This window comes from Cebus imitator, unplaced genomic scaffold (genome assembly GCF_001604975.1).
Source record: "Cebus imitator isolate Cc_AM_T3 unplaced genomic scaffold, Cebus_imitator-1.0 Scaffold145, whole genome shotgun sequence".
Classification (NCBI taxonomy): Eukaryota; Metazoa; Chordata; class Mammalia; order Primates; family Cebidae; genus Cebus; species Cebus imitator.
Genome location: NW_016107460.1, coordinates 5,812,012 through 5,833,307, shown reverse-complemented (window position 1 = coordinate 5,833,307; position 21,296 = coordinate 5,812,012). Strand labels below are relative to the sequence as shown.

At 50.2% G+C, this 21,296-nt stretch overlaps 2 protein-coding genes across 2 annotated transcripts in view; one reads left to right on the top strand and one right to left on the bottom strand.

The window, feature by feature from the left end:
• Positions 1-10,484, bottom strand: part of DFFB (DNA fragmentation factor subunit beta) — an 18,795-nt gene extending 8,311 nt beyond the window's left edge. Inside the window, exons 1-3 of the mRNA XM_017542698.2 lie at positions 10,221-10,484; positions 8,937-9,063; positions 1,242-1,430 (exon numbers count right to left, since the gene is read on the bottom strand). Coding sequence (XP_017398187.1) covers positions 1,242-1,430; positions 8,937-9,063; positions 10,221-10,334 — 430 coding nt within the window. The 5' untranslated portion in view covers positions 10,335-10,484. The remainder of the gene's footprint in view (positions 1-1,241; positions 1,431-8,936; positions 9,064-10,220) is intronic.
• A 274-nt stretch (positions 10,485-10,758) lies between these two features.
• The window catches only part of CEP104 (centrosomal protein 104), a 44,393-nt gene continuing 33,855 nt past the window's right edge, over positions 10,759-21,296 (top strand). Inside the window, exons 1-3 of the mRNA XM_017542695.2 lie at positions 10,759-11,112; positions 16,198-16,324; positions 20,150-20,323. Coding sequence (XP_017398184.2) covers positions 16,212-16,324; positions 20,150-20,323 — 287 coding nt within the window. The 5' untranslated portion in view covers positions 10,759-11,112; positions 16,198-16,211. The remainder of the gene's footprint in view (positions 11,113-16,197; positions 16,325-20,149; positions 20,324-21,296) is intronic.

The following is a 21,296-nucleotide window of genomic DNA, read 5'->3' as shown; positions in this document are numbered from 1 at the left end:
TGAATAGAGAATGTGGTGTGTACATGCCATGGAGTGTCATTCAGCCTGAAAAAGAAGGAAATTTTGATATACGCTATGATATGAATGAACCTTGAGGACACTGTGCTGAGCGAAATAAGCCAGTCACAAGAGAGCAAATACTATGTGACTCCAGTCATATGAGGTTCCTAGAGTCATCAAATCAGAGACACAGAAACTGGAACGGTGATTGCTGGGGGCCAGCGTAGGGGGAAGGGGGAGCGAGTGTAATGGGGACAGAGGTTCAGCTTTGCAAGGTGGAAGGCGTTCTGGAGAGGATGGTAGTGGTGGCCGCACACAGTGTGACTGTACCTAATGCCAGTGACCTGTGTGCTAAAAAATGGTTGAAATGCTAAATTTTATGTCATGTGTATCTTACCACAATTTTTAAAATAATAATAGGCCGGGTGCAATGGCTCACACCAGTGATCCCAGCGCTCTGGGAGGCTGAGGCATATGGATCACCTGAGGTCGGGAATTCGAGACCAACTTGGCCGACATGGCAAAACCTCATCTCTACTAAAAACACAAAATTAGCTGGGTGTGGTGGCACATGCCTGTAATCCCAGCTACTCAGGAGGCTGAGGCAGGAGAATCACTTGAACCTGGGAGGCAGAGGTTGCAGTGAGCCAAGATCATGCCACTGCACTCCAGCCTGGGCAACAGAGTGAGACTCCATCTCAAAAAAATAAAAATGATAAAAAGTCCCTTCACCATGTGCGGTGGCTCATGCCTGTAATCCCAGCACTTTGGGAGGCCGAGGTGGGTGGATCACGAGGTCAGGAGATTGAGACCATCCTGGCCGACATGGTGAAACCCCATCTCTACTAAAAATACAAAAATTAGCTGGGTGTGGTGGCGCATGCCTGTAGTCCCAGGTATTCGGGAGGCTGAGGCAGGAGAATTGCTTGAATCCAGGAGGCGAGGTGGAGGTTGCAGTGAGCCGAGATTGCACCACCACACTCCAGCCTGGTGACAGAGCAAGACTCTGTCTCCAAAAAAAAAGGTCTCATCCGAGGGCTGCCCAGACTCTGGCCCCCACGTGAGGGGCGGGGGTGCCTTTCCCACGAGGCCGGGAAATCAGCACATTTTGTTCCGAGTCCCCCACCTCAACCACAGGGTTACAGGCCAACCCTTCGTCAGGGGCTTTTTGGACCCCAACTTTTCCTGGCACCACAGGCTCCGAAGAAGCCCCTCCCCTGCCAGCTGCAGCACCCACGCACCTTCAAACCACGGTGGGTCCTCCGCCCGGGTCTCAGCCGCGATGTTCTGGCTGACGTTGTGTAGGAGGTCAGCCAGCAGCCTCTGCCTCTGCGGGGCCTGCTCATCACACAGCAGCTGCTGGGCGGCCTGGATGAGGCCCGCGTGCGGCTCGTGAAACGCACTGAGGAAGCGCCTGATGTCACTCACATCTGCCACCAAAGGGACCAACAAAAAGGTGCCAGTCCAGCAGAAGACACATCCTGGCCCGGTCACAAGAAGAGCCTCTGACCCCATCTTCCCCATCACTCAGGGCCTGGGAATCACAAAGACTCAGACTCAAGGTGTCCCAGGTCTTTGTCCTTGCCCTGACACCAACAGCTAGGGACCACGCATCAGGGCAGCGTGAGGACAGGGAGGAAGGGGCAGGTTGTGCTTCAGAAGACAGACAAAAGCCCACCGAGAGACGGCTGCTTCCCCATCTGACCTCCTCTCCTCCCAACCACGCTGCCCCTCCCTCGGCCCTTCCTGGAGACCTCGCTTTCAGACCTCTTCTGCTCTCTCCTGGAGCCTTTTCACAACTCCCTGAAGCAGACTGCTCTCCAGGCAAGCACTTAATAGAAAGTTAAAACAAAGTCTACCCAGGACCTTCACAAAACATTAGCAAAGAGTATTCAGTAAGACGAGAAAAGAGGTATACACCATGGCCAAGCAGGAATGCAAGGCTGGTTCACACCTCAAAATGAATCAGTCCGATCCACCATATTAGAAAAGTCTCGTGATCACATCAGCAGATGCAGAAGGCTCACTGTGGAGCGAGGACGTGGTGGAATCCTTAGACAACATCAAAAGCACAGCATAAAAGAAAAAATCAACAGAATGAGCTTCCTCAAAATGAAAAATACTTAAAAAAAAAAAAAAAAAAAAAAAAATGCTCTTAAGAGAATGAAAAGACAAGCCACAAGGCTTGCAAATATTTGCAAACCACATATCTGACAAAGAACTCATGTCCAGGTATTTTGGTAGGGTTGGGAGGTGACTTTCAAAACTTAACAGTATTAAAAAAATCCAGTTAGAAAACGGACAAGGGACATGAAGAAACACTTCACCAAGGAGACTCTACAGAGGGCAAATAAGCATGTAAAAACGTATTTAGGGCTGGGTGTGGTAGCTCACACCTATAATTCCAGCACTTTCAGAGACTGAGGTGGGAGAATCACTTAAGCACAGGAGTTTAAGACCAACCTGGCAATATAGCAAGACCCCATCTCTAAAAAAAATAAATAATTAGCTGTGCATGGTGGTGCACACCTGTAGTCCCAGCTACTTGGGAGGCTGAGGTGGGAGGATTGTTTGAGCCCAGGAATTCAGGGTTGCAGTGAGCCACGATTGCCACTGCACTCCAACCTGGGCAACACAGTGAGACCCTGTCTCTATTTTTACAAAAGATATTCAGATAGTTGGCATCGTTAACCATTAGGGAAATCCATATTAAGGCTGCAATGAGACATCATCACATTGCAATCAGAATGGCTAAAAATAAAGGTACTTAACGCTGGCAAGGCTGCACAGAAACTGCAGAGCGGAAAGGGAAGATGACCTCTCTGGTATACAGCTTGGTGGCTTCTTTTCCTTACTTTAAGTAGCTTTATTGAAATATAATTCACACTCCTTATAATTCACGCATTTAAAGTGCACAATTCCATGTGTTTTATTACATTCCCACAGTTGTGCAGCCACATCCACAGTCAACTTTAGAGCATTATCTTTTTTTTTTTTTCCTGAGAAGGAGTTTCACTCTTTTGCCCAGGATGGAGTGAAATGGTGCGATCTCGGCTCACCGCAACCTCTGCCCCCAGGGTTCAAGCAATTCTCCTGCCTCAGCCTGCCAAGTAGCTGGGACTACAGGTGCATGCCACCACACCCGGCTATTTTCTGTATTTTTATTTGAGACAGGGTTTCACCGTGTTGGCCAGGCTGGTCCTAAACTCTTGACTTCAAGTAATCCACCGGCCTCAGTCTCCCAAAGTGCTAGGATTACAGGCATGAGCCACCATGCTCAGCCAATTTTAGAACATTTTCACCACCTGAGAAAGAAACCTCATACTCTTTCACTACCAATCCCCCCTCCCCTTGACCTGCCCCCAACCCTAAACGACCACTACTCTATTTTCTGTCTCTAACATCCCTGTTCTGGATGTTTCCTGTGCATGGAACTTTGCTGTGTGTGCTGGCATCTGGACTCGTCACGAGTTCATGGCTCAGCCACGCTGTGCCTTGTTCCTCTTCATGGTGAGTGATTCCACCGGATGGATGTGCCACACTTTTTTATCCATGTGTTCATCACTGGAGACTTGGGTAGTTTCCAACTTTTGGCTATTATGAAAAAAGCTACCACTGACACTCACGTGTGAGTTTTGGTGTGGACGTGTTTTCATTTCTCCTGGGTACTTACCTAGGAGTGGAGCTGCTGGTTCACATGGCGACTCTGTAACTGAGAAGCTGCCAGACGGTTTTCCACAGCAGCTGTGCCGTTTTGCCTTCCCACCAGCCGGGCATGAGGGTTCCCATTTCTCCACATCCTCGCCCACACTGGCTGCCATCCCAGTGGGTATGAAGTGGCATCTCACTGTGGGTTTTGTTTGCAGTTCCCTCATGACTGATGATATTGAGCATCTTTTCATGTGCTTACTGACCATCTGAATATCTTCCTTGGAGACATTTCTATTCAGAACCTTTGCCAGGTTTAACTCGGTTGTCTTTTCACTATTAAGTTATAAGGATTCTTTGCATATTCTGATGCAAGTCCCGGATCAGGTACATGACTGGCAACTATTTTCTCCAATTCTGTGGGCTGTCTTTCAGCCTCCTTCATGGTGTCCTTTGAAGCACTAAAGTTCCTAATTTTTCTATTTCTGAAACGGAGTCTCATTCTGTCACTCAGGCTGGAGTGCAGTGGCATGATCTCGGCTCACTGCAGCCTCCGCCTCCTGGGTTCAAATGATTCTCCTGCCTCAGCCTCCTGTGTAGCTGGAATTACAAGCGCCTGCCACACACCCAGCTAGTTTTTGTATTTTTAGTAGATAGGGACTTTCACCATGTTGGCCAGGCTGGTCTGAAACTCCTGACCTCAAGTGATCTGCCCATCTCGGCCTCCCAGAGTGCTGGGATTACAGGTGTCGAAGCAGGAGCAGCAGGGAACAAACCTCTCAAACACCGAACTGAGGCAGGAAGAGGCTTTTGATTCGGCTGGGAGCTGCAAGGGGCTACAGCCTCATTCACGGAGCTCCCCGAGCTGCATCTTCTCTCCCCTTTTATGGGTTTACAATGCTAAAGGGGAAACTGAGGCAGAACTATATCATTGTCCATTTGCTGGACATCTGACTTCATCGATTTGCTAATTCATATGCAGCGCGAGCGGGGATCAGCTGGGGAGGGGGCTTGCAGAGACAAGACGAAAGCAACAAGCCGTTTGTTGGCAGAGGTGTTTCCAGGAGGGAGCCTGGTCTGTGGAGACGTGGGGGCGTGACCCAGTGCCGGGCTCCGGCCGGCAGGGATGGCATTCATCTGCAGCTCTTTCAAGGTTAACAGACAGCAGAGACGCTGGGAACTAAAGAGGGAGTCGTTTCCCAGCTCTTTGGTATCTTATTTTATTTTTTTCTTCACTCTCCTTCCCATCTGGAAGCGGGGGAGGGAGGAGGTGACATTAAAGGAGGCGAGGGGGGGTCTCCCCTCTTAGCGTGAGCCACTGTGTCCAGCCCAAAGTTCTTAATTTTGATGAAGTCCACTTTATCTGTTTTTCCTGCTGCTGCTCATGTTTTGGTGTCAAATCTAAGCCTCCTTTGCCCAATCCAAGGTGATGAGGACTTACCCCTATGTTTTCTTCCAAGGGTTTCATATTTTTAACTTTTACATTTAGGTCTTTTATTTAAGTTAATTTTTGTATAAGGTACCAGGTAAGGGTCTGGCTTCATTCTTTCCTATGTGATTATCCAGTTGTCCCAGCACCATTTGCTGAAGACACTCTTCTTTCCCCCGCATTGAAAGGTCCTGGCATCCTGACCACAGGTACGTAGATCTCTGGGCGCTCTATCCTGTTCCTCTGCTCAGTATCTGTCCTCACACCGGTGCCAGTCTTGACTACTGCGGCTTTGTACTAAGATTTGAAATCAGGATATGTGGGCCTCCTACTACGTCCTTTTGACGGTTATTTTAGCTATTCCAGGTCTCTTGCAATTCCATATGAACTGTGGATTAGAATCAGCACGTCAATTGCTACAATGAAACCAGTTGAAATTTTCATAGGGATTGTGCTGAATTTGTAGGTCAACGTGGGGACTTCTACCATCCTAACAATGTTCAGTTTTCCAGTCCGTGAACGTGGGATGTTAACCCATTCATTCAAATCTGTCATTTCTTTCAACAATGTTTTGCAGCTTTCAGAACATAAGCATTACAATTTTTCATTACACTTATCCTAAGTATTGTATTCTTTTGGATGCCAATGTAAATGGGATTATTTTGTTTCATTTTCAGATTGTTCATTGTAAGTGTGTATCCATATTCGTATATTGACCTTGTATCTTTCCACCTTGCTAAACTTGATGATTAGTTCTAATCATTTTTTAGTGGATTCCTTAGGGTTTTCTATATGCAAGTTCATATGATCTGCAAACAGGAAAAGCTTCACTTTTTCCTTCCCAAACTGGATGCCTTTTGTTCTTCTTGCCTAAATGTTCTGTCTAGACCCTGCAGTGCCATACTAAGCAGAACCGGCAAGAGTGGACATCCTTATCTCCAGAAGCTAAACACACACCACACAATGCACTACTCCACTCCTGGGCATTTTCCCCAGAGGAACGAAAACCTACATCCCACCAAAACCTGGAAATATGGCCAGGTGCGGTGGCTCACACCTATCATCCCAAAACTCAGGGAGGCCAAAGTGGGTAGGTCACTTGAGCTTAGGAGTTCAAGACCAGCCTAGCCAACATGATGAAGCCCTGTTTCTACAGAAAATACAAAAATTAGCCAGGCATGGTGGTGTACCCCTGTAGTCCCGGCTCCTCAGGGGCTGAGGCGGGAGGATCACCTGAGCCCAGGAGGAGAGCTGCAGTGAGCTACGATTGCACCACTGCGCTCCAGCCTGGGCGACAGGGTGAGACCCTGCCTCAAAAGAAAAAAAGAAAGAGAAAAGGAAAACCTGAATATAATTGGCCATAGCAGCTTTATTTGTAATAGTCAAAAACTGGAAACAAACAAAATACCCTGCCACAGGTGAATGGTTGAACAAACTGTGGCAGAAACCAACCATGGAATACTATTCAGCATAAAAAGGAACAGAGTATGGGCACGCATTGCTTAGATGCATCTCAGGAGCCTTATGTGGAGTAAAAAAGCCCCATCTCAAAAGGTCACATACTGTATGATTCCACCTACCTACTATTCTTCAAATGACAAAATTATAGACATGGAGAACATATCAGCAGGTGCTACAGGCTAGGGATTGGTGGTGGCCAGGGGTAGGCAGGATTATAAAGGGGAGAACCTTGAGTGCTGGATGGGAGAGGTCTCTGCCTTGACCCTGACTCTGGTCACAGGTATCTACATAGGGAGAAATGACAGAAGAATGCACACATTGTGACAGAGTCTGTGTGCCCGCTTTGATGTTGTACCATGGTTGTGTCTGATGTCGCCTGTGAGGGAAAGGGTGGAGGTACATGGGACCTTCCTATCTGTGCAACTTCCTGGGAATCTATCATTATTTCTAAATAAACAATTTAGGCCAGGCACAGTGGCTCACACCTGTAATGCCAGCATTTTAGGAGGCTGAGGCAGGAGGACAGCTTCAGCCCAGGAGTGTGAGACTATGCTGGGCAACATGGCGAAACCCCATCTTTACAAAAGACACAAAACAATTAGCCAGGCATGGTAGAGAATGCCTGTGGTTCTAGTTACCTGGGAGGCTGAGGAGAGAGGACAGCTTGAAACATGGAGATCGAGGGTGCAGTGAACCATGTTTGTGCCACTGCGCTCCAGCCTGGGCAACAAAGTCTCAAAACATAAATAAAATAAAAAATTTTGGGCCAGGCACCGTGGCTCACGCCTGTAATCCCAGCACTTTGGGAAGCCAAGGCAGGAGGATTGCTTGGGCCCAAGAGTTTGAGACCAGCCTGGGCAACAGAGTGAGACCCCATCTCAAGGTTTTAAAAAAGGAAAACGAAATTTGTTTGAGTCTAACAAATTTCGAGAAGGAGGACGAGTGGTCTCAGGGAAGAGACAGGGACAAAGCACCAGAGAGAGGAGAGACAGAGAGACAGAGACAGACAGAGACAGACAGAGGAGAGAGACAGGGGAGAGAGACAGGGACTGGAAGGTGCCGGGAGGGACAGAGAGCCACGTGTTCTGCTCTCTTGCAACTATGCCCTGAAATGGGAAAGAAAGGAAATGTCCAAAGGTGAGGAATACCCTGAGCACACCCCTGCCCAGCCCCGCCCCCGAAGGGGCCACCCCAGGGGCCATCACAGTGATACATGTTCTGGCTGCATCCTCTGGGAGCACAAGGCCCAGTGGAGAAAGGGGGCTTGCAACCTTGGCGCCACCCCTCAGTGCTGACAGCTGAGCCCCAACAGTGCAGCCAGGGACATGGCCACGTGCACGCTCCTCCTGGTCTTCTCTCTTTCTGCCCTTTAGGCTAAGGAGGCAGAGCTCCATCCCTCAGAGCACCCACATCCTTCCTGGGCACTAGAAGTGTCTCCTGAAGCCCCACCCCTTCGCACAACACTGGCTGACCCTCCCAGGGAAGGGCACACGATGGCGTCTCCCCCCACCTCGGCCAAAAGCTCTCCTTTATAGAGTCCAACAAGCACAGACCTTGGCATTCAGCTGCTTCTGAAAGGCAGGACTTTGTGTTCTGAGGTTTCAATACAGATTCCCCTAAAGAGCCACCTCTCAAAGCAACTGCCCCCGAGCCTGAGCTCTGAGGGCAGCATCTCTGCAAACACCAACAGGGAACGACGTGAACATCCCATGGGCCAACAACCCGTCCTTCCAGAAGGGCCTCAGCCCAGCAGAACAGAACAGCACCTCTTCCTGGCTCCACCTTCCCCACCAAACCGTGCAGGCCCCAGCGCCAAAGCCCTCCCTCTGCTCTTGGGAATTGCTAGGACACCTCAAATGTACACAAATAAAAATTTTTTTTTTTTTGAGACAGAGTCTCGCTCTGTCGCCAGGCTGGGGTTTAGTGGCACGATCTCGGCTCACTGCAACCTCCAACTCCCAGGTTCAAGGGATTCTCCTGCCTCAGCCTTCCGAGTAGCTGGGACTACAGGTGCACACCACCACACCCCGCTAATTTTTATGTTTTTAATAGAGATGGGGTTTCACCATGTTGGCCAAGATGGTCTCAATCTCTTGACCTCATGATCCACCCGCCTCAGCCTCCCAAAGTGCTGAGATTACAGGAGAAAGCCACCATGCTCGGCCAATTAAAAGACTTTTTAGAAGAAAAAGACAACCAACTGAGCAACTGGGTGCATGAACGAGAGGACTGAGGACTCTGCCATCTAAGTGACGCTGACCAGCTCTGACTCCAGAGGGCTTCCTCCTTGAGACCTGAGAGTTCAGAGTAAGGGGGACCCTGCGCCACCCCAACATGCACTCCCAGGACCCCCGAGAGTGCCAGCTTCCCGCCCACCTCCAAGGTCCTTGCCACTCACAGCCCTGCCAGGCCTGGCCCGAGGTGAGCAGCACCAGCTCGGTGTCATCGGGGATGCTGGGGAAGTAGTCCTCGGTCAGCTCCGTGCCATCCTCGTACAGGCACAGCCGGGAGCCGCGCTCAGGTAGCTGCAGGGGCGGGAGAGGCGACAGGAGGAGGCAGGGTCTCAAGACGAGAGCTTTCAACTGCAGGCCTCACAAACGTCCAAAATGAGCTGTGTTGTTGTTTTGGTTTTTTTTTTTCATTGTACTTTAGGTTCTACGAGCTGTGTTTAAAAAGCAGGCTCACGCTGCTGCCTGTATATGCCACAGTGCGTCAGCGCCCCGGCAAGGATGAGGGATCCGGAGCAAGAGCGCCTGACTGTAGGCCTTTCTAAAATAGGAGGAGTCAGGAAAAACATACAGCAGGTGGCGAACGCTTGCTCTGCAGGATTCACCTTTTTAAAATGAGCTCCTGAGGGTACTTCAAATACAGCCTGTCAGCCGGGCGTGGTGGCTCACGCCTGTAATCCAAGCACTTTGGCGGCCAAAGCGAGCGGATCGCCTGAGGTCGGGAGTTCAAGACCAGCCTGACCAACATGGTGAAACCCCGTCTTTAAAAAAAATAAATTTTAAAAAATAAAAATTAAAAATACAGCCTGTCTCTGTCAGCGCCACCCTCCTGCTTCCAGGAGCTGGCACCACCCCCCCACCACCACCCCCAGCGCACAGCCGTCAGGAAACCCAGTCTCTCCTAAAAATACAACAATTAGCTGGGCGTGGTGGCGCGTGCCTGTAGTCCCAACTACTGGTCAGTTTTAGGCATTTTATGGCAACTCCCACCCCTGCCAGGCCTGGCATGCACACCTGGTAACACTCGCACTGGTCTAAAAAAGGACACTGACCTAAAATAAGGTGACGATTGCAATCCCCAGCTGCGAGGGCTGGAAGGGCCTGCAGAGCTCACCTAGCCAAGCCTTTCATTTTACGCAAAGGGAAGCCGAGGCCGGGAAAGGCAGAGTGGCCGCGACCCTGCGTGCCAGCACGTGGCACTCAGCGCGTGTCTCCTGGCTCCGCATGCAGGGCTGTGCTGACCCAGAGGCGGGAAGAGGAAAGGGGTGATCCGGTCGCTCCCCAACCCGCCTGCGCTCCGAAGCCACGATCGGGAACCCCAGGCTGCGGAGGCCCTGGTGCCCAGCGACTGAGGCGAACGAAAACCACCCTCCCCAGGCGCCGCCCGCACCCTCCGCTTTGGAAGAGGAAAAGCGGCACCTCCTATTCTCCCCACACGCCTCCCCGGCCGGCACCTGGAAGCGGAGGCAGCCTTTCCGCAGCACTTCCCGGCAGCTCCTGCCAGCCACGCCGAACTTCCTCGGGCTGCGCAGGGCCCGCAGCTTCACGATCTTGGGCTTCTGGAGCATTGCAGATGTCCTGCAGGCCGCTGGGCCCCGCAGGTGGCGGCACCCGCTGGCCGGCTGCTCAGGCACCTCCTCGCCCCGGCCGCAGGGGTCTGCACCGGGCGGGTTCTGCAAAGCTGGCACTGGCCAGGCGCCGATCCAGGAAACTACATTACCCAGAAGGCCCGGGGAAGCGGGTGCGCGACGTGTCCTTGTGCGCAGGCACCGCCCCCGAAAACTACACTACCCAGAAGGCCTGGGAAAAGTGGTGCCCGACGTGGTCTTGTGCGCAGGCGTCACCCCACGGAAACTACATTACCCAGAAGGCTCGGGAAAGCAAAGGCGCGTCGTCGCCTTCTGCCCTGGTGCCCTGGCCCCGGAAACTACCTGAGCCGGAGGGCACGAGAAACCGAGGCCTCCCTTGTGCGCAGGCGCGGCTGGGGCGGGGCGGGGTCGCGCAGGCGCGGAGGGCCCGGCCCAGGGCTGGGCTTGGTTGTCATGAGAGCGGCGGCTGCGGCCGTGGCGATGGACAGAAGCGGCAGGGGCTGCTCCTCCCCTACCACCGCCGCGGCAGCTTGGGGTGCAAGCCAGCCTGGGGCGGCGGAGGGGGCGCCGCCTGAGTTCCGCTGGAGAGAGCGGCGGCTGCCGAGGTGGTCCGCGAGGACCGGGACCCGCCCGCCCCTGGGGCCCGGGCGCTGAGGCACGGCCTGGCCGCCTCCCCGGGCCGCTCCGCAGCTCCGACCCGGCCGCCCTCTCCGTCGGGGCCGGGGCAGCGCCAGTCGGGGCCGTCCGCTCTGAGCAGGTACCTTCCGGGGCCGGGGCCGGAGTGGGGCGCGGGGCGCGGGGCGCGGGGCGCGGTCCCCACCCGGGAGCCAGGTACGAAACCTGGGCGCGCGGTGCCAGCCCGGACGGTGTGCGCTTAGGCTCCGGCCTTGCTGTCGCCGAAGAGCCGGCGCGGCCCCAGCGTGCCAGATGCCGGGGAGCTCAGCCCGGGCGCTGGGAGCGCCTGTCCCGGCCGGGACGGCCCGTTTAGCCAGGATCTTATTTTCATGCCCCGGCTTTTCCTGTTCTGGGTGCATAGCACATAGCGGGCCAGTTTCAGATGCGTTCTGCTGAGCGAAAGTTTGAAGAAACATGCTCTGCCGATAGGGATTACAGTTTGATGGTGGTTTTTTGTGTTCGTTTTGCACACTTAAGTTTTAGATTTGTCTGAAGCCCTTTCAGTCGGTAAGATGACTTGACCAGAAGTCACTATTTGTGTAACATTTAAGTCTTTGAGACAGAGTCTCACTCTGTTGCTCAGGCTGAAGTGCAGCTCACTGCAACCTCTGCCTCCTGGGTTCAAGCGATTCTCCTGCCTCAGCCTCCCGAGTAGCTGGGACTACAGGTGTCCACCACCACTCCCAGCTAATTTTTGCACTCTTAGTAGAGGCTGGGTTTTGCCCTGTTGGCCAGGCTGGTCTTGAACTCTTGACCTCAAGTAATTTGCCCGCCTCGGCCTCCCAGAGTGCTGGTATTATACGCGTGAGCCACCGCGCCTGGTCACACTTAAGTCTTCTTTAAAAAAAGATCTGGCCGGGCGCGGTGGCTCACACCTGTATTCCCAGCATTTTGGGAGACCGAGGCGGGCAGACCACGAGGGCAAGACATCGAGACCATCCTGGCCAACATGGTGAAACCCCGTCTCTACTAAAAATACAAAAATTATCCGAGCGTGGTGGCACACGCCTGTAGTCCCAGCTACTCGGGAGGTTGAGGCAAGAGAATCACTTGAACCCGGGAGGCAGAGGGTGCAGTGAGCCAATCGCACCACTGCAAATCTCACCACTGCACTCCTGCCTGGCGACAGAGCGAAACTCCGTCTCAAAAAAAAAAAACAAAAAGAAAATCGGAAACAAGTTTTGTTTTCCAGCCGTGTAACAAAGTCGTAGTGAGGGATGAGACCACATGGAGTCGTAGCTGCTTGGGGAGAAATGCACTCTGGCACTTGTGGGGATGCCGATGGCTGTCCCTGGGACAACGGGGTTCCCACGTGACTCTGGTGAGGAAGACCAGCCAATAACTGCACATTCAACAGAGCTTAGGTTCTTCCTGAATTGTTAATGGTGATTTTTTAGAGGCTAAAAGTGGCATCCTTCAGGGACACTCCAAGTATTTTATGTAACACTTGAGGGTTTACGCAGAGGGGACCATAGTGTACAGCTGGAGGGTGTTTGGAGGGGTGCAGAGGTAGACTGGAAAAGGAATCCTTCTCAAATACCAGACTGAGGCAACAGCATTGCCTCCACAGTGCCTGTGCACGGCTCTTAGCTGGTTCTTAAATGCCAGTGCTTTGTTTTAGATTTACTGGGGGCAATACGACATAATGGAAACACACTTGACTTAAAAGGTCTACCTTTACATCTTAGAGCCATAACAGAGAGTCTTGGTTAGGATCAGAGACTAGCCAGGCTCGATGGCTCACACCTGTAATCCCAACACTTTAGGACACTAAGGTGGAAGGATTGCTGAAGGCTACGAGTTCAAGAGCAGCCTGGACAACACAGTGAAACCCCATCCCTACCAAAAAAAATTAAGTAGTGTGCCTATAGTCCTAGCTACTCAGGAGGCTGAGACGAGGATCACTTGAGCCCAGGAGTTCAAGGTTACAGTGAGATACGATCACTCCACTGCAGTACAACCTGGGCAACAGAGTGAGACCCCGTATTTAAAAAAAAAAAAAAAAAATTGGGATCAGGTGCAATGGCTCATGCCTGTAATCCCAGCACTTTGGGAGTTCAAGGTAGGTGGATCACTTGAGGTCAGGAGTGCAAGACCAGCCTGGCCAACCCGTGGTGAAGCCCCATCCCTACTAAAAATAGAAAAATTAGCCAGACATGGTGGCATGTGCCTGTAGACCTAGCTACTTGGGAGGCTGAGGCAAGAGAATCGTTTGAACCCCGGAGGCGGAGGTTGCAGTGAGCCAAGATCGCGCCAGTGTACTCCAGCCTGGGCAAGAGCGTGAAAGTCTATCTTAAAAATACATAAGAGAAATAGAAATGGTATCAACGAGGGCCCAGGGCATATTAGAAATCCTATGAAAATGAATTAAAGGACTATTAGAAAAATGTTTACAATTGTTTAGAATATGATAACCAAGCAGAATCTCAGATCNAAAAAAAAAAAAAAAAAACAGCCAGAGTCTGGAACCCAACAGCCTGAGCACAAGAACTATTTTCAAGGTGGATTAGGGAGTGAAAGGCCCTTCTCTTAAAATGATGCGAGGGATCTGGGATGGTGGCTCACACCTGTAATCCCAGCACTTTGGGAGGCTGAGGCAGGCAGATCACTTGAGGCCAGGAATTTGAAATCAGCCTGGCCAACATGGCAAAACCTCATGTCTACTTAAAAAAAAAAAAAAAAAGTAGCCAGGCATGGTAGCCCATGCCTATAATCCCAGCCACTCGGGAGGCTGAACCACAAGAGTCACATGAACCCAGGAGACACATTGCAGTGAGCCGAGATCATGCCACCGCACTCCAGCCTGGGTGACGGAGCAAAACTGTCTCAAAAAGAAAAACAGATGATGAAAGACGATGGAGGGCGTCAGAGCTGAAGGTGTTAACTTTGAGCTTTGATTATTTGGCTGGACTTCAGAATTTATCACAAGAAGCAAGGGTCAGGAGAGTTGGCGCATTCATCCCTAGATGGGAAGCTGGCCGGGAGCTCTTGAGTTAGGATGTGGATGGAGATGACCAGAGCTGGGCCTGAGGCGTGTTCACGCAGCAGGAAGTTAGGACTTGTCTGAGGGAGGTGCTTGCTGTCTAGAAAACACAGTGGGATCGGAAGGAAGGGTAGGCCTGCTAAGACCTGGCACACCGTTGCGTGGGGACTGGGTGAGAGGAGATGCTGTGGCCAAGGGCTCAGAGCCTGAACCACCCAGAAGTGCTAGGTCACGAAGGAGGAGGAGCCATGGACTGTGCGTTTCTGACCTAGGGTGCCCGGAGTGCCGGTCGGAGTGCAGGTTGGGCTGTGCAGCTAACTGGGTTAAATCACACTCATCCTTTTTAAATTCTTTGTTTGTTTGTTGTTTGGTTTTTTTGAGAGATGGATCTCACTCTCTTGCCCAGGCTGGTCTCGAACTCCTGGGCTCAAGCTATCCTCCCACCTCGGCCTCCCAAAGTGCTGGGATTATAGGCATGAGCCACCACACCCAGCCTCATCTTGTTTTGGGAGGCTTTTAAAAAATTATTTTCGGGGTTGGTTTAGTTTAGTTTTTGTTTAATATACAGTAACATCTTGCAGTGAACTTTGTGGAAAAAGTCACTAGGATCTCAATGATGGTTTATCGTTCTATTTTAGGGCTTTTATTCATACATTCCTAGAAACATTAGCAATAATGCCAGCCAATAATCAGTAGATTGAAGTGGTTCTCTTCAAATTCTCAATGGAAGTAAAAGAAAAATCTAGATCATGCATCAAACACATCAAAATACATAACGTTTTATGTGGGGGTGTGTTTATGTGTTACCTCCTATTGAGAATTTCAATTAATAGTGTATCTTATGCCAAATAACTTTCTTTTTTTTGAGACGGAGTCTTGCTCTGTCGTCAGGCTGGAATGCAGTGGTGTGATCTCAGCTCACTGCAACCTTTGCCTCCCAGGTTCAGGCAATTCCTCTGCCTCTGCCTCCCGAGTAGCCAGGACTACAGGTGCGTACCACCGTGCCCGGCTAATTTTTTTATTTTAGTAGAGATGGGGTTTCACCAGTTGGCCAGGATGGTCTCAATCTCCTGACCTCATGATCCACCCACCTCAGCCTGCCAGAGTGCTGGGATTACAGGCGTGAGCCACTGTGCCCGGCCCCCAGAGAACTTTCTGATGGAGTCTTCTTATCCTGGTTTAGTGAGGAGACATTTTTCTCCCTCATGATTTAGACTTAACTCAAATTGGCTTACTTAGGAGGAATTTGACTGGCTTAGTAAGTGAAAAGCAACTCAGAGTCCCCAAGCACATCGGCTCAGCGTCCTTTGAGTCGGTCCCTCAGCCTGACTGCTGTACTTTTAGTGTTTCCTGTGCCTTTGCCTTTCCAGCTCCTGCCCTTCCTCTGCTCATACGTATTCATCGAGCAGTTATTATGCTGCGCTTACATTGCCTTTTTCCCCTTGTGATTGTATAACTGATTAACATACCGGTTGTATTCGTTTTCTAACTAATACAGAAAGTTTGTGTGTATATTCCAGCCAATAACTATGTTTGCCACAACAAAATATCATAAACTAGATAGCTTAAAACAACAGGAATTCATTCTGGAGGCAGAAGTCGGAAGGTGGTGTGGGCAGCACCGACCCTCACTCTGGAGGCTGTAGGGGAGGATCCCTCCTAGCCCCGGGTGCCTGCTGGCCAGCCTCGGCAGTCCTTGGCAGGCCCGGCTTAGAGATGCGTCGCTCCGGTCTCTGCCTCTGTCACACGTGGCGCTCCCCCTTTGTGTGGCTGTGTCTCTTCTCTCCTTCTTATAAGTCACGTTGGATTGGGCCCACCCTGAGGACCTCGTTTTAACTAGATCACACCTACATAGACGCTGTTTTCAAATAAGGTCACATTCGCAGGACCACAGGTAGGACTTGAACCTATCTTTTTGGGGAATGTAATCCGCAATGCTGGTCAAACTTTTTGGACAAATATTTGGGAAAAGTCAAGATAACTTATATGGTACCTTAAACAGAATCAGAAGCATTTGTAAAAAGGGTTTAACAACCACCGAAAAAGGCTTTTTCAAAGAGACGGGAAAAGTCTGAAGAGTTTATGCATTGTTGTGTGTGTTACCAAGACATGAACTAACACTTTAAATGTTCACGTGTTAGTGAATTCCTGCATTTTAAAGAAATCTTTCCCACTCTTAAACAGCCCAGGCGTGCAGAATGCCCCACAAGATTGGATTTGTAGTCGTCAGCTCATCTGGACACGAAGACGGCTTCAGTGCCCGGGAGCTCATGATCCACGCACCAACCGTCAGTGGGTGGCGGTCCCCGAGGTGAGGGCTGGACAGGGTGGGACTTGGGCTGGGAGGCAGCCTCGGGTCCCTGAGGAGGGCACGGGGCTTCTTTCACTCAAAGCCTCGGATTTTGCCGTAACTGAGGTATCAGGACCAAGGTGGTCAGCATGCGTTACAGTGTCGACATCTCTTTCTGTTTAGATTTTTAAAGAAAATGTTTTGACTCTCTTTCCCTTATAACATTCACCCACACTCCCTTAAGAAAGTGTGCGGATGTGGAGAAGGAGGAGGAGAAATGAGCCCCCAGAACTAACCGCATTCCCTGACCACACGCTGACCGCACGTTCTCGTTCTCGTGCAGAGGTTGTGCATGCAGCTCTGTTTGCTGTCGCAGTGGTGCTGCTGTGATGAAAGAGTGTCTAACTGCTTTTATCCGACACCAAGCTTTAACCAGGAACGTGTCCTTCACATTTCTCTTAAACACACGTATACTTTTATTACAATGTTCAGTTGGGCACAGTGGCTCCCGTCCTAGTCCCGGCTACTCAGGAGGCTGAGACAGGAGGATTGCTTGAACCCGGAAGTCCAAGGCTGCCGTGAGCTATGACGGCCCCTGCACTCTAGCCTGAGCGACAGAGTTAGACTCTGTCTCAAAACAAATGTTCATTATATGAGCGTTTTGCTTGATTATTTTCCTAAAACATTTGAGTCTTTTTGCCTCTGTTGCTTTGGTGTTTACAGCTGAGCGCCTTCATGCACTCCCTCGACGTCTGCCCTCGCCCTCCGCCCCGTCCCGCCTCCTCAGCGCCGTGCTCTCCATGACTTGCTTTCAAGTCTGACAAGTTACTGTTCATTCCTAACTCACGAATGTGTAAATATGTGTGACATTTTAAGTTCAGTCATATAATTAATTGTGTCTTGCTTTTATTCCGAAGATGTGTTGCTGAAAATCGAATGTAAATCTCATTTAAAGTGAAATTGTATGTTCAAATGTATGTTCAAACTCCGTACAGTTTTTGGAGTTTTTGAGGAGTTTTTGGAGTTTTGAGGAGTTTTGGAATTTTTGAGGAGACGCAATAAGTAAGGCTCCCCGTCCCCGCATTTCCCAGAAGTGAGTTCTGAATGAACTGAGAAATGAAGCAGTAGTCAAGCAGAAGTGGGCAGACGGCACCTGTGTCACCCACGGAGCTGGGATTGCTGGTGAGCAAGCGTCCCGATACGGCCCAGGCCATGACAGGCACGCTGTCCGTGCAGGCAGCATTAACAGGGTCCAGCCTCTGGCTGGAGGGCAGGAGGAGCACCCCACGGGGGCAGCCCAGGGCTCCCGCCCTCTCCTCCCGGACTCCGCATGTGAGCTTGCTCCTGCCTCTCCCAGGCAGCAGCATCCCCTCTGCAGAGGTCCTGTACGCTGACTGCAGTTGTTCCATGTTTATGTGGGGATTGAAGGTTCTCGAGTGTACACACAGCTACCCCTTTTGGTAAAGCCTATAAAAGTGACACCAGTATGGTTCTCTTATGTGTTGACGTGGTATTTCTTTAAAGGGCATAACCTATACTCACTTTAGTGACATGCTTTCAGTGGATGTACCAAAAAAAAGGATGTGTGCCCTTGGTCACCACAGACTCCCACTGGGTTTGGCTCAGGGGTCTCCTGACTTCCTGAGCTCAAGCTCATGGCAGAAAGACAAAGGAAGACAGCCTGAAGCCAAGCTGCCAACGGCAGAACAGGGCGCTCTGTTACCACAGCTCATAGAAAACGTAGGACCCTCTACATCGGAGCTTAGGGCATGGATCGATGCAGCTCCAGGAGAGGCACTTCAGGGGGTTACAAGAGACCCAGGGAGACCCCCAGTACCATTCATGTGACCTCAGAATTCAGACATTTTTCCAGGAAAGCATAAAGGTTGCACCAACCGTAGCCTCTGACCATCCATTTTTTGGTTGTCAAATTAGTTTTATTTTTAAAAATCTATATCTGTCCATTTATCTTGAAAGGATAAATACTAGCCTTTTTAGCTGTGTGGTTTCTTTTTATATTCAGCTTGAAAGGTATTTTTGATTCATCTGTAAACCGTTCATCAACTACATTTGAGTAGCTTAATCATAGCCCCTTTTTGGAAGGATTTTTTAAAGTACAGTCCTACATCCCTCAACGGTGGGGACACATTCTTAGAAATGCACCATCAGTCAGTTTCATGGAACACCTGGAGTGTGCTTAGACCCAGGTACAACAGCCTGCCCCTGCACACCTCGGCTCTGTGGCATGGCCAGTCGCCCCTGGGCAGCACACCTGCACAGCATGTGACTGTGCTGAATACAGTGGCAATTGGGACACAGGTAGGTATCTATATCTAAACATAGAAAAGCTAAATCAGAGTACAGTGTTGTCTTCCTAGGAGACCACTGTGTCATGCAGTGTGTGACTCTGTACAGCTTCAAATCTTGGCCAGTTGTCTTGGTTTTCTTTAAACAGTTTTGGAGTTTTGTTGTTGTGGTGGTGGTTGCTGTTTTTAATAATAAAGGTTTTTAAATAATAGATTATTTATTGTCCTTATGTTCAGATAATCTCATCATGAATTATAATATACGTGCCCTGCATTTAAAAGCAGTAACTATCTAAAGCAGCACTTTATTGAAATGAAAGACTAAAGAATTTCATTTCAAAAGTTGACGATTTTGCAGTTCGTGCCTGCCCCAAATGTGCCTCTCTTGAAGCTTTGTGTTTTTGGAAGTAGTGTGGGGTCTTTGCTGACTGCTGCGATCCTCTAAGCAAATCTTAGCTTTTTTAATATGTTATGTCACTTTTGGGCCTGGCACAGTGGCTGGCACCTGTAATCCTAGCACCTCGGGAGACTGAGTGGGGGGGATCCCTTGAGCCCAGGAGTTCAAGACCAGCCTGGGCAAAAATTTTTTTCTTGTTTTTTTGAGACTGAGTGTCACGCTGCCGCCAGGCTGGAGTGCAAGCGGGATCTTAGTTCGCTGCCAGCTCTGCCTCACGGGTTCAAGTGATTCTCTTGCCTTAGCCTCTTGGGACTATAAGCGTGCACCACCACACTCAGCTAGTTTTTGTATTTTTAGTAGAGATGGGGTTTCACCATGTTGGCCAGGATGGTCTCAATCTCTTGACCTCGTGAACTGCCTGCCTTGGCCTCCCAAAGTGCTGGAATTAGAGGCATGAGCCACCACGTCCAGCCACAAAATCTAAAAATATAAAAATTATCCAGGCACAGTGGCACATGCCTGTGGTCCCAGTTCCTCAGGAGGCTGAGGTAGAAGGATCCCTTGAGCCCAGGAGATCAAAGATGCAGTGAGCCATGATCACACCACTGCAGCCTGGGTGACGGAGCGAGACCTTGTCTCAAAAAAAAAAAAAAAAATTATGTCACTTTTGAGGAAAGTTAGACGCTGCAGCGTGGGCCATAGTGTAGGCTTCTATCCTGAGAGCACTCTGCGTGAATGGTGGGCATGCCTTCAATGCTGATACCTTGGGGCCCTTAAGCATTTGGGTTCCTGTGGAAAATCCTTTGGCTCCATCCTGCCCACTAGTGCCGCCTCATAAGACTGATTTATCTTATGTTTAACTTCAGGTTTCACGTCAGACCATTGACTAGCTGCCAAAAGTATGATCCCTGTAGGGTTGCAGGCGGATCAGGTCAAATTTTATTTCCAAGCTCCCGCTCTGACACGAAAAGCTCGAGAGAACGGGAATTGGCGTTGCGGGCATCTCCGTCCCGGCAGTGCCCCACCCTGCCCAGTTCACAGCACGGCGCGGGTCATGCCTCTTCACTGCAAGAATGACGTGCTAGCCCCTAGAAACCCTCTGCAGGAATGGTTCAGAAGGAATAAAAACGTGTTTGCTTTCAGATTTTGCCAATTTCCCCAAGAAATTGTCCTTCAAATGGTGGAGAGGTGTCGAATAAGGAAACTCCAGTTACTTGCTCACCAGTATATGATTTCAAGTAAAATCGAGTTCTACATTAGCGAAAACTTGCCTGAATATTTTGCACCATATCAAGCAGAGCGGTTTCGAAGACTTGGGTAAGAATGAAATTTAAAATGTATAATGGCAGCTTTTAGGCTAATTCTACCTGAAAGCTCTTAAAAATGGATTGTCTTGCTGGACGTGGTGGCTCACACCTGTAATCCCAGCACTTTGGGGAGGCCGAGGCGGGTGGATCATGAGGTCAGGAGTTCAAGACCAGCCTAGCAAGATGGTGAAACCCCATCTCTACTAAAAATACAAAAATTAGCTGGGCATGGTAGGATGCACCTATAATTCCAGCTCCTCGGGAGGCTGAGGCAGGAGAATCGCTTGAGCCTGGGGGGTGGAGGTTGCAGGTGAGCCAAGATTGTGCCACTGCACTCCAGCCTGGGGAACAAAAGTGAAACTCCATCTCAAAAAAAAAAAAAAAGAATTGTCACTTAACTTTTGGTCTTATATTATGTACTTCCATTTGGTTCAAGAGTACACAATTTCTTAATACTTGCCTCTTAATGAATATGCTTTAAAAGCAGCGTTATAATTTCTCTGAACTGTGCTATTCAACTCTAGTTTTCAGATGCAGAACTTTTTTTAAGAACGCTAATTAGGTGAGCAGTCTGGCCACCATGGTGAAACTGAAAATACAAAAATTAGCTGGGCAAGGTGGCGGTGCCTGTAATCCCAGCTGCGCGGGAGGCTGAAGCACGAGAATCGCTTGACCCTGAGAGGCAGAGGCTGGAGTGAGCCGAGACCGCACCACTGCACTCCAGCCCAGATGGCAGAGCGAGACTCTGTCTCCAAAAAAAAACACCAAGAATGCTAATTAGAATTTGAGTTCTAGGGGTTTTTCCTAGGTTTTTCATTCTAGGCTTAGCTTCTGTTCAAACCTATGATCCTACGTAGGGTAGTCTAGCTTTAAAAAGTAAAATAATAGGCCGGGCGCGGTGGCTCAAGCCTGTAATCCCAGCACTTTGGGAGGCCGAGGCGGGTGGATCACGAGGTCAAGAGATCGAGACCATCCTGGTCAAC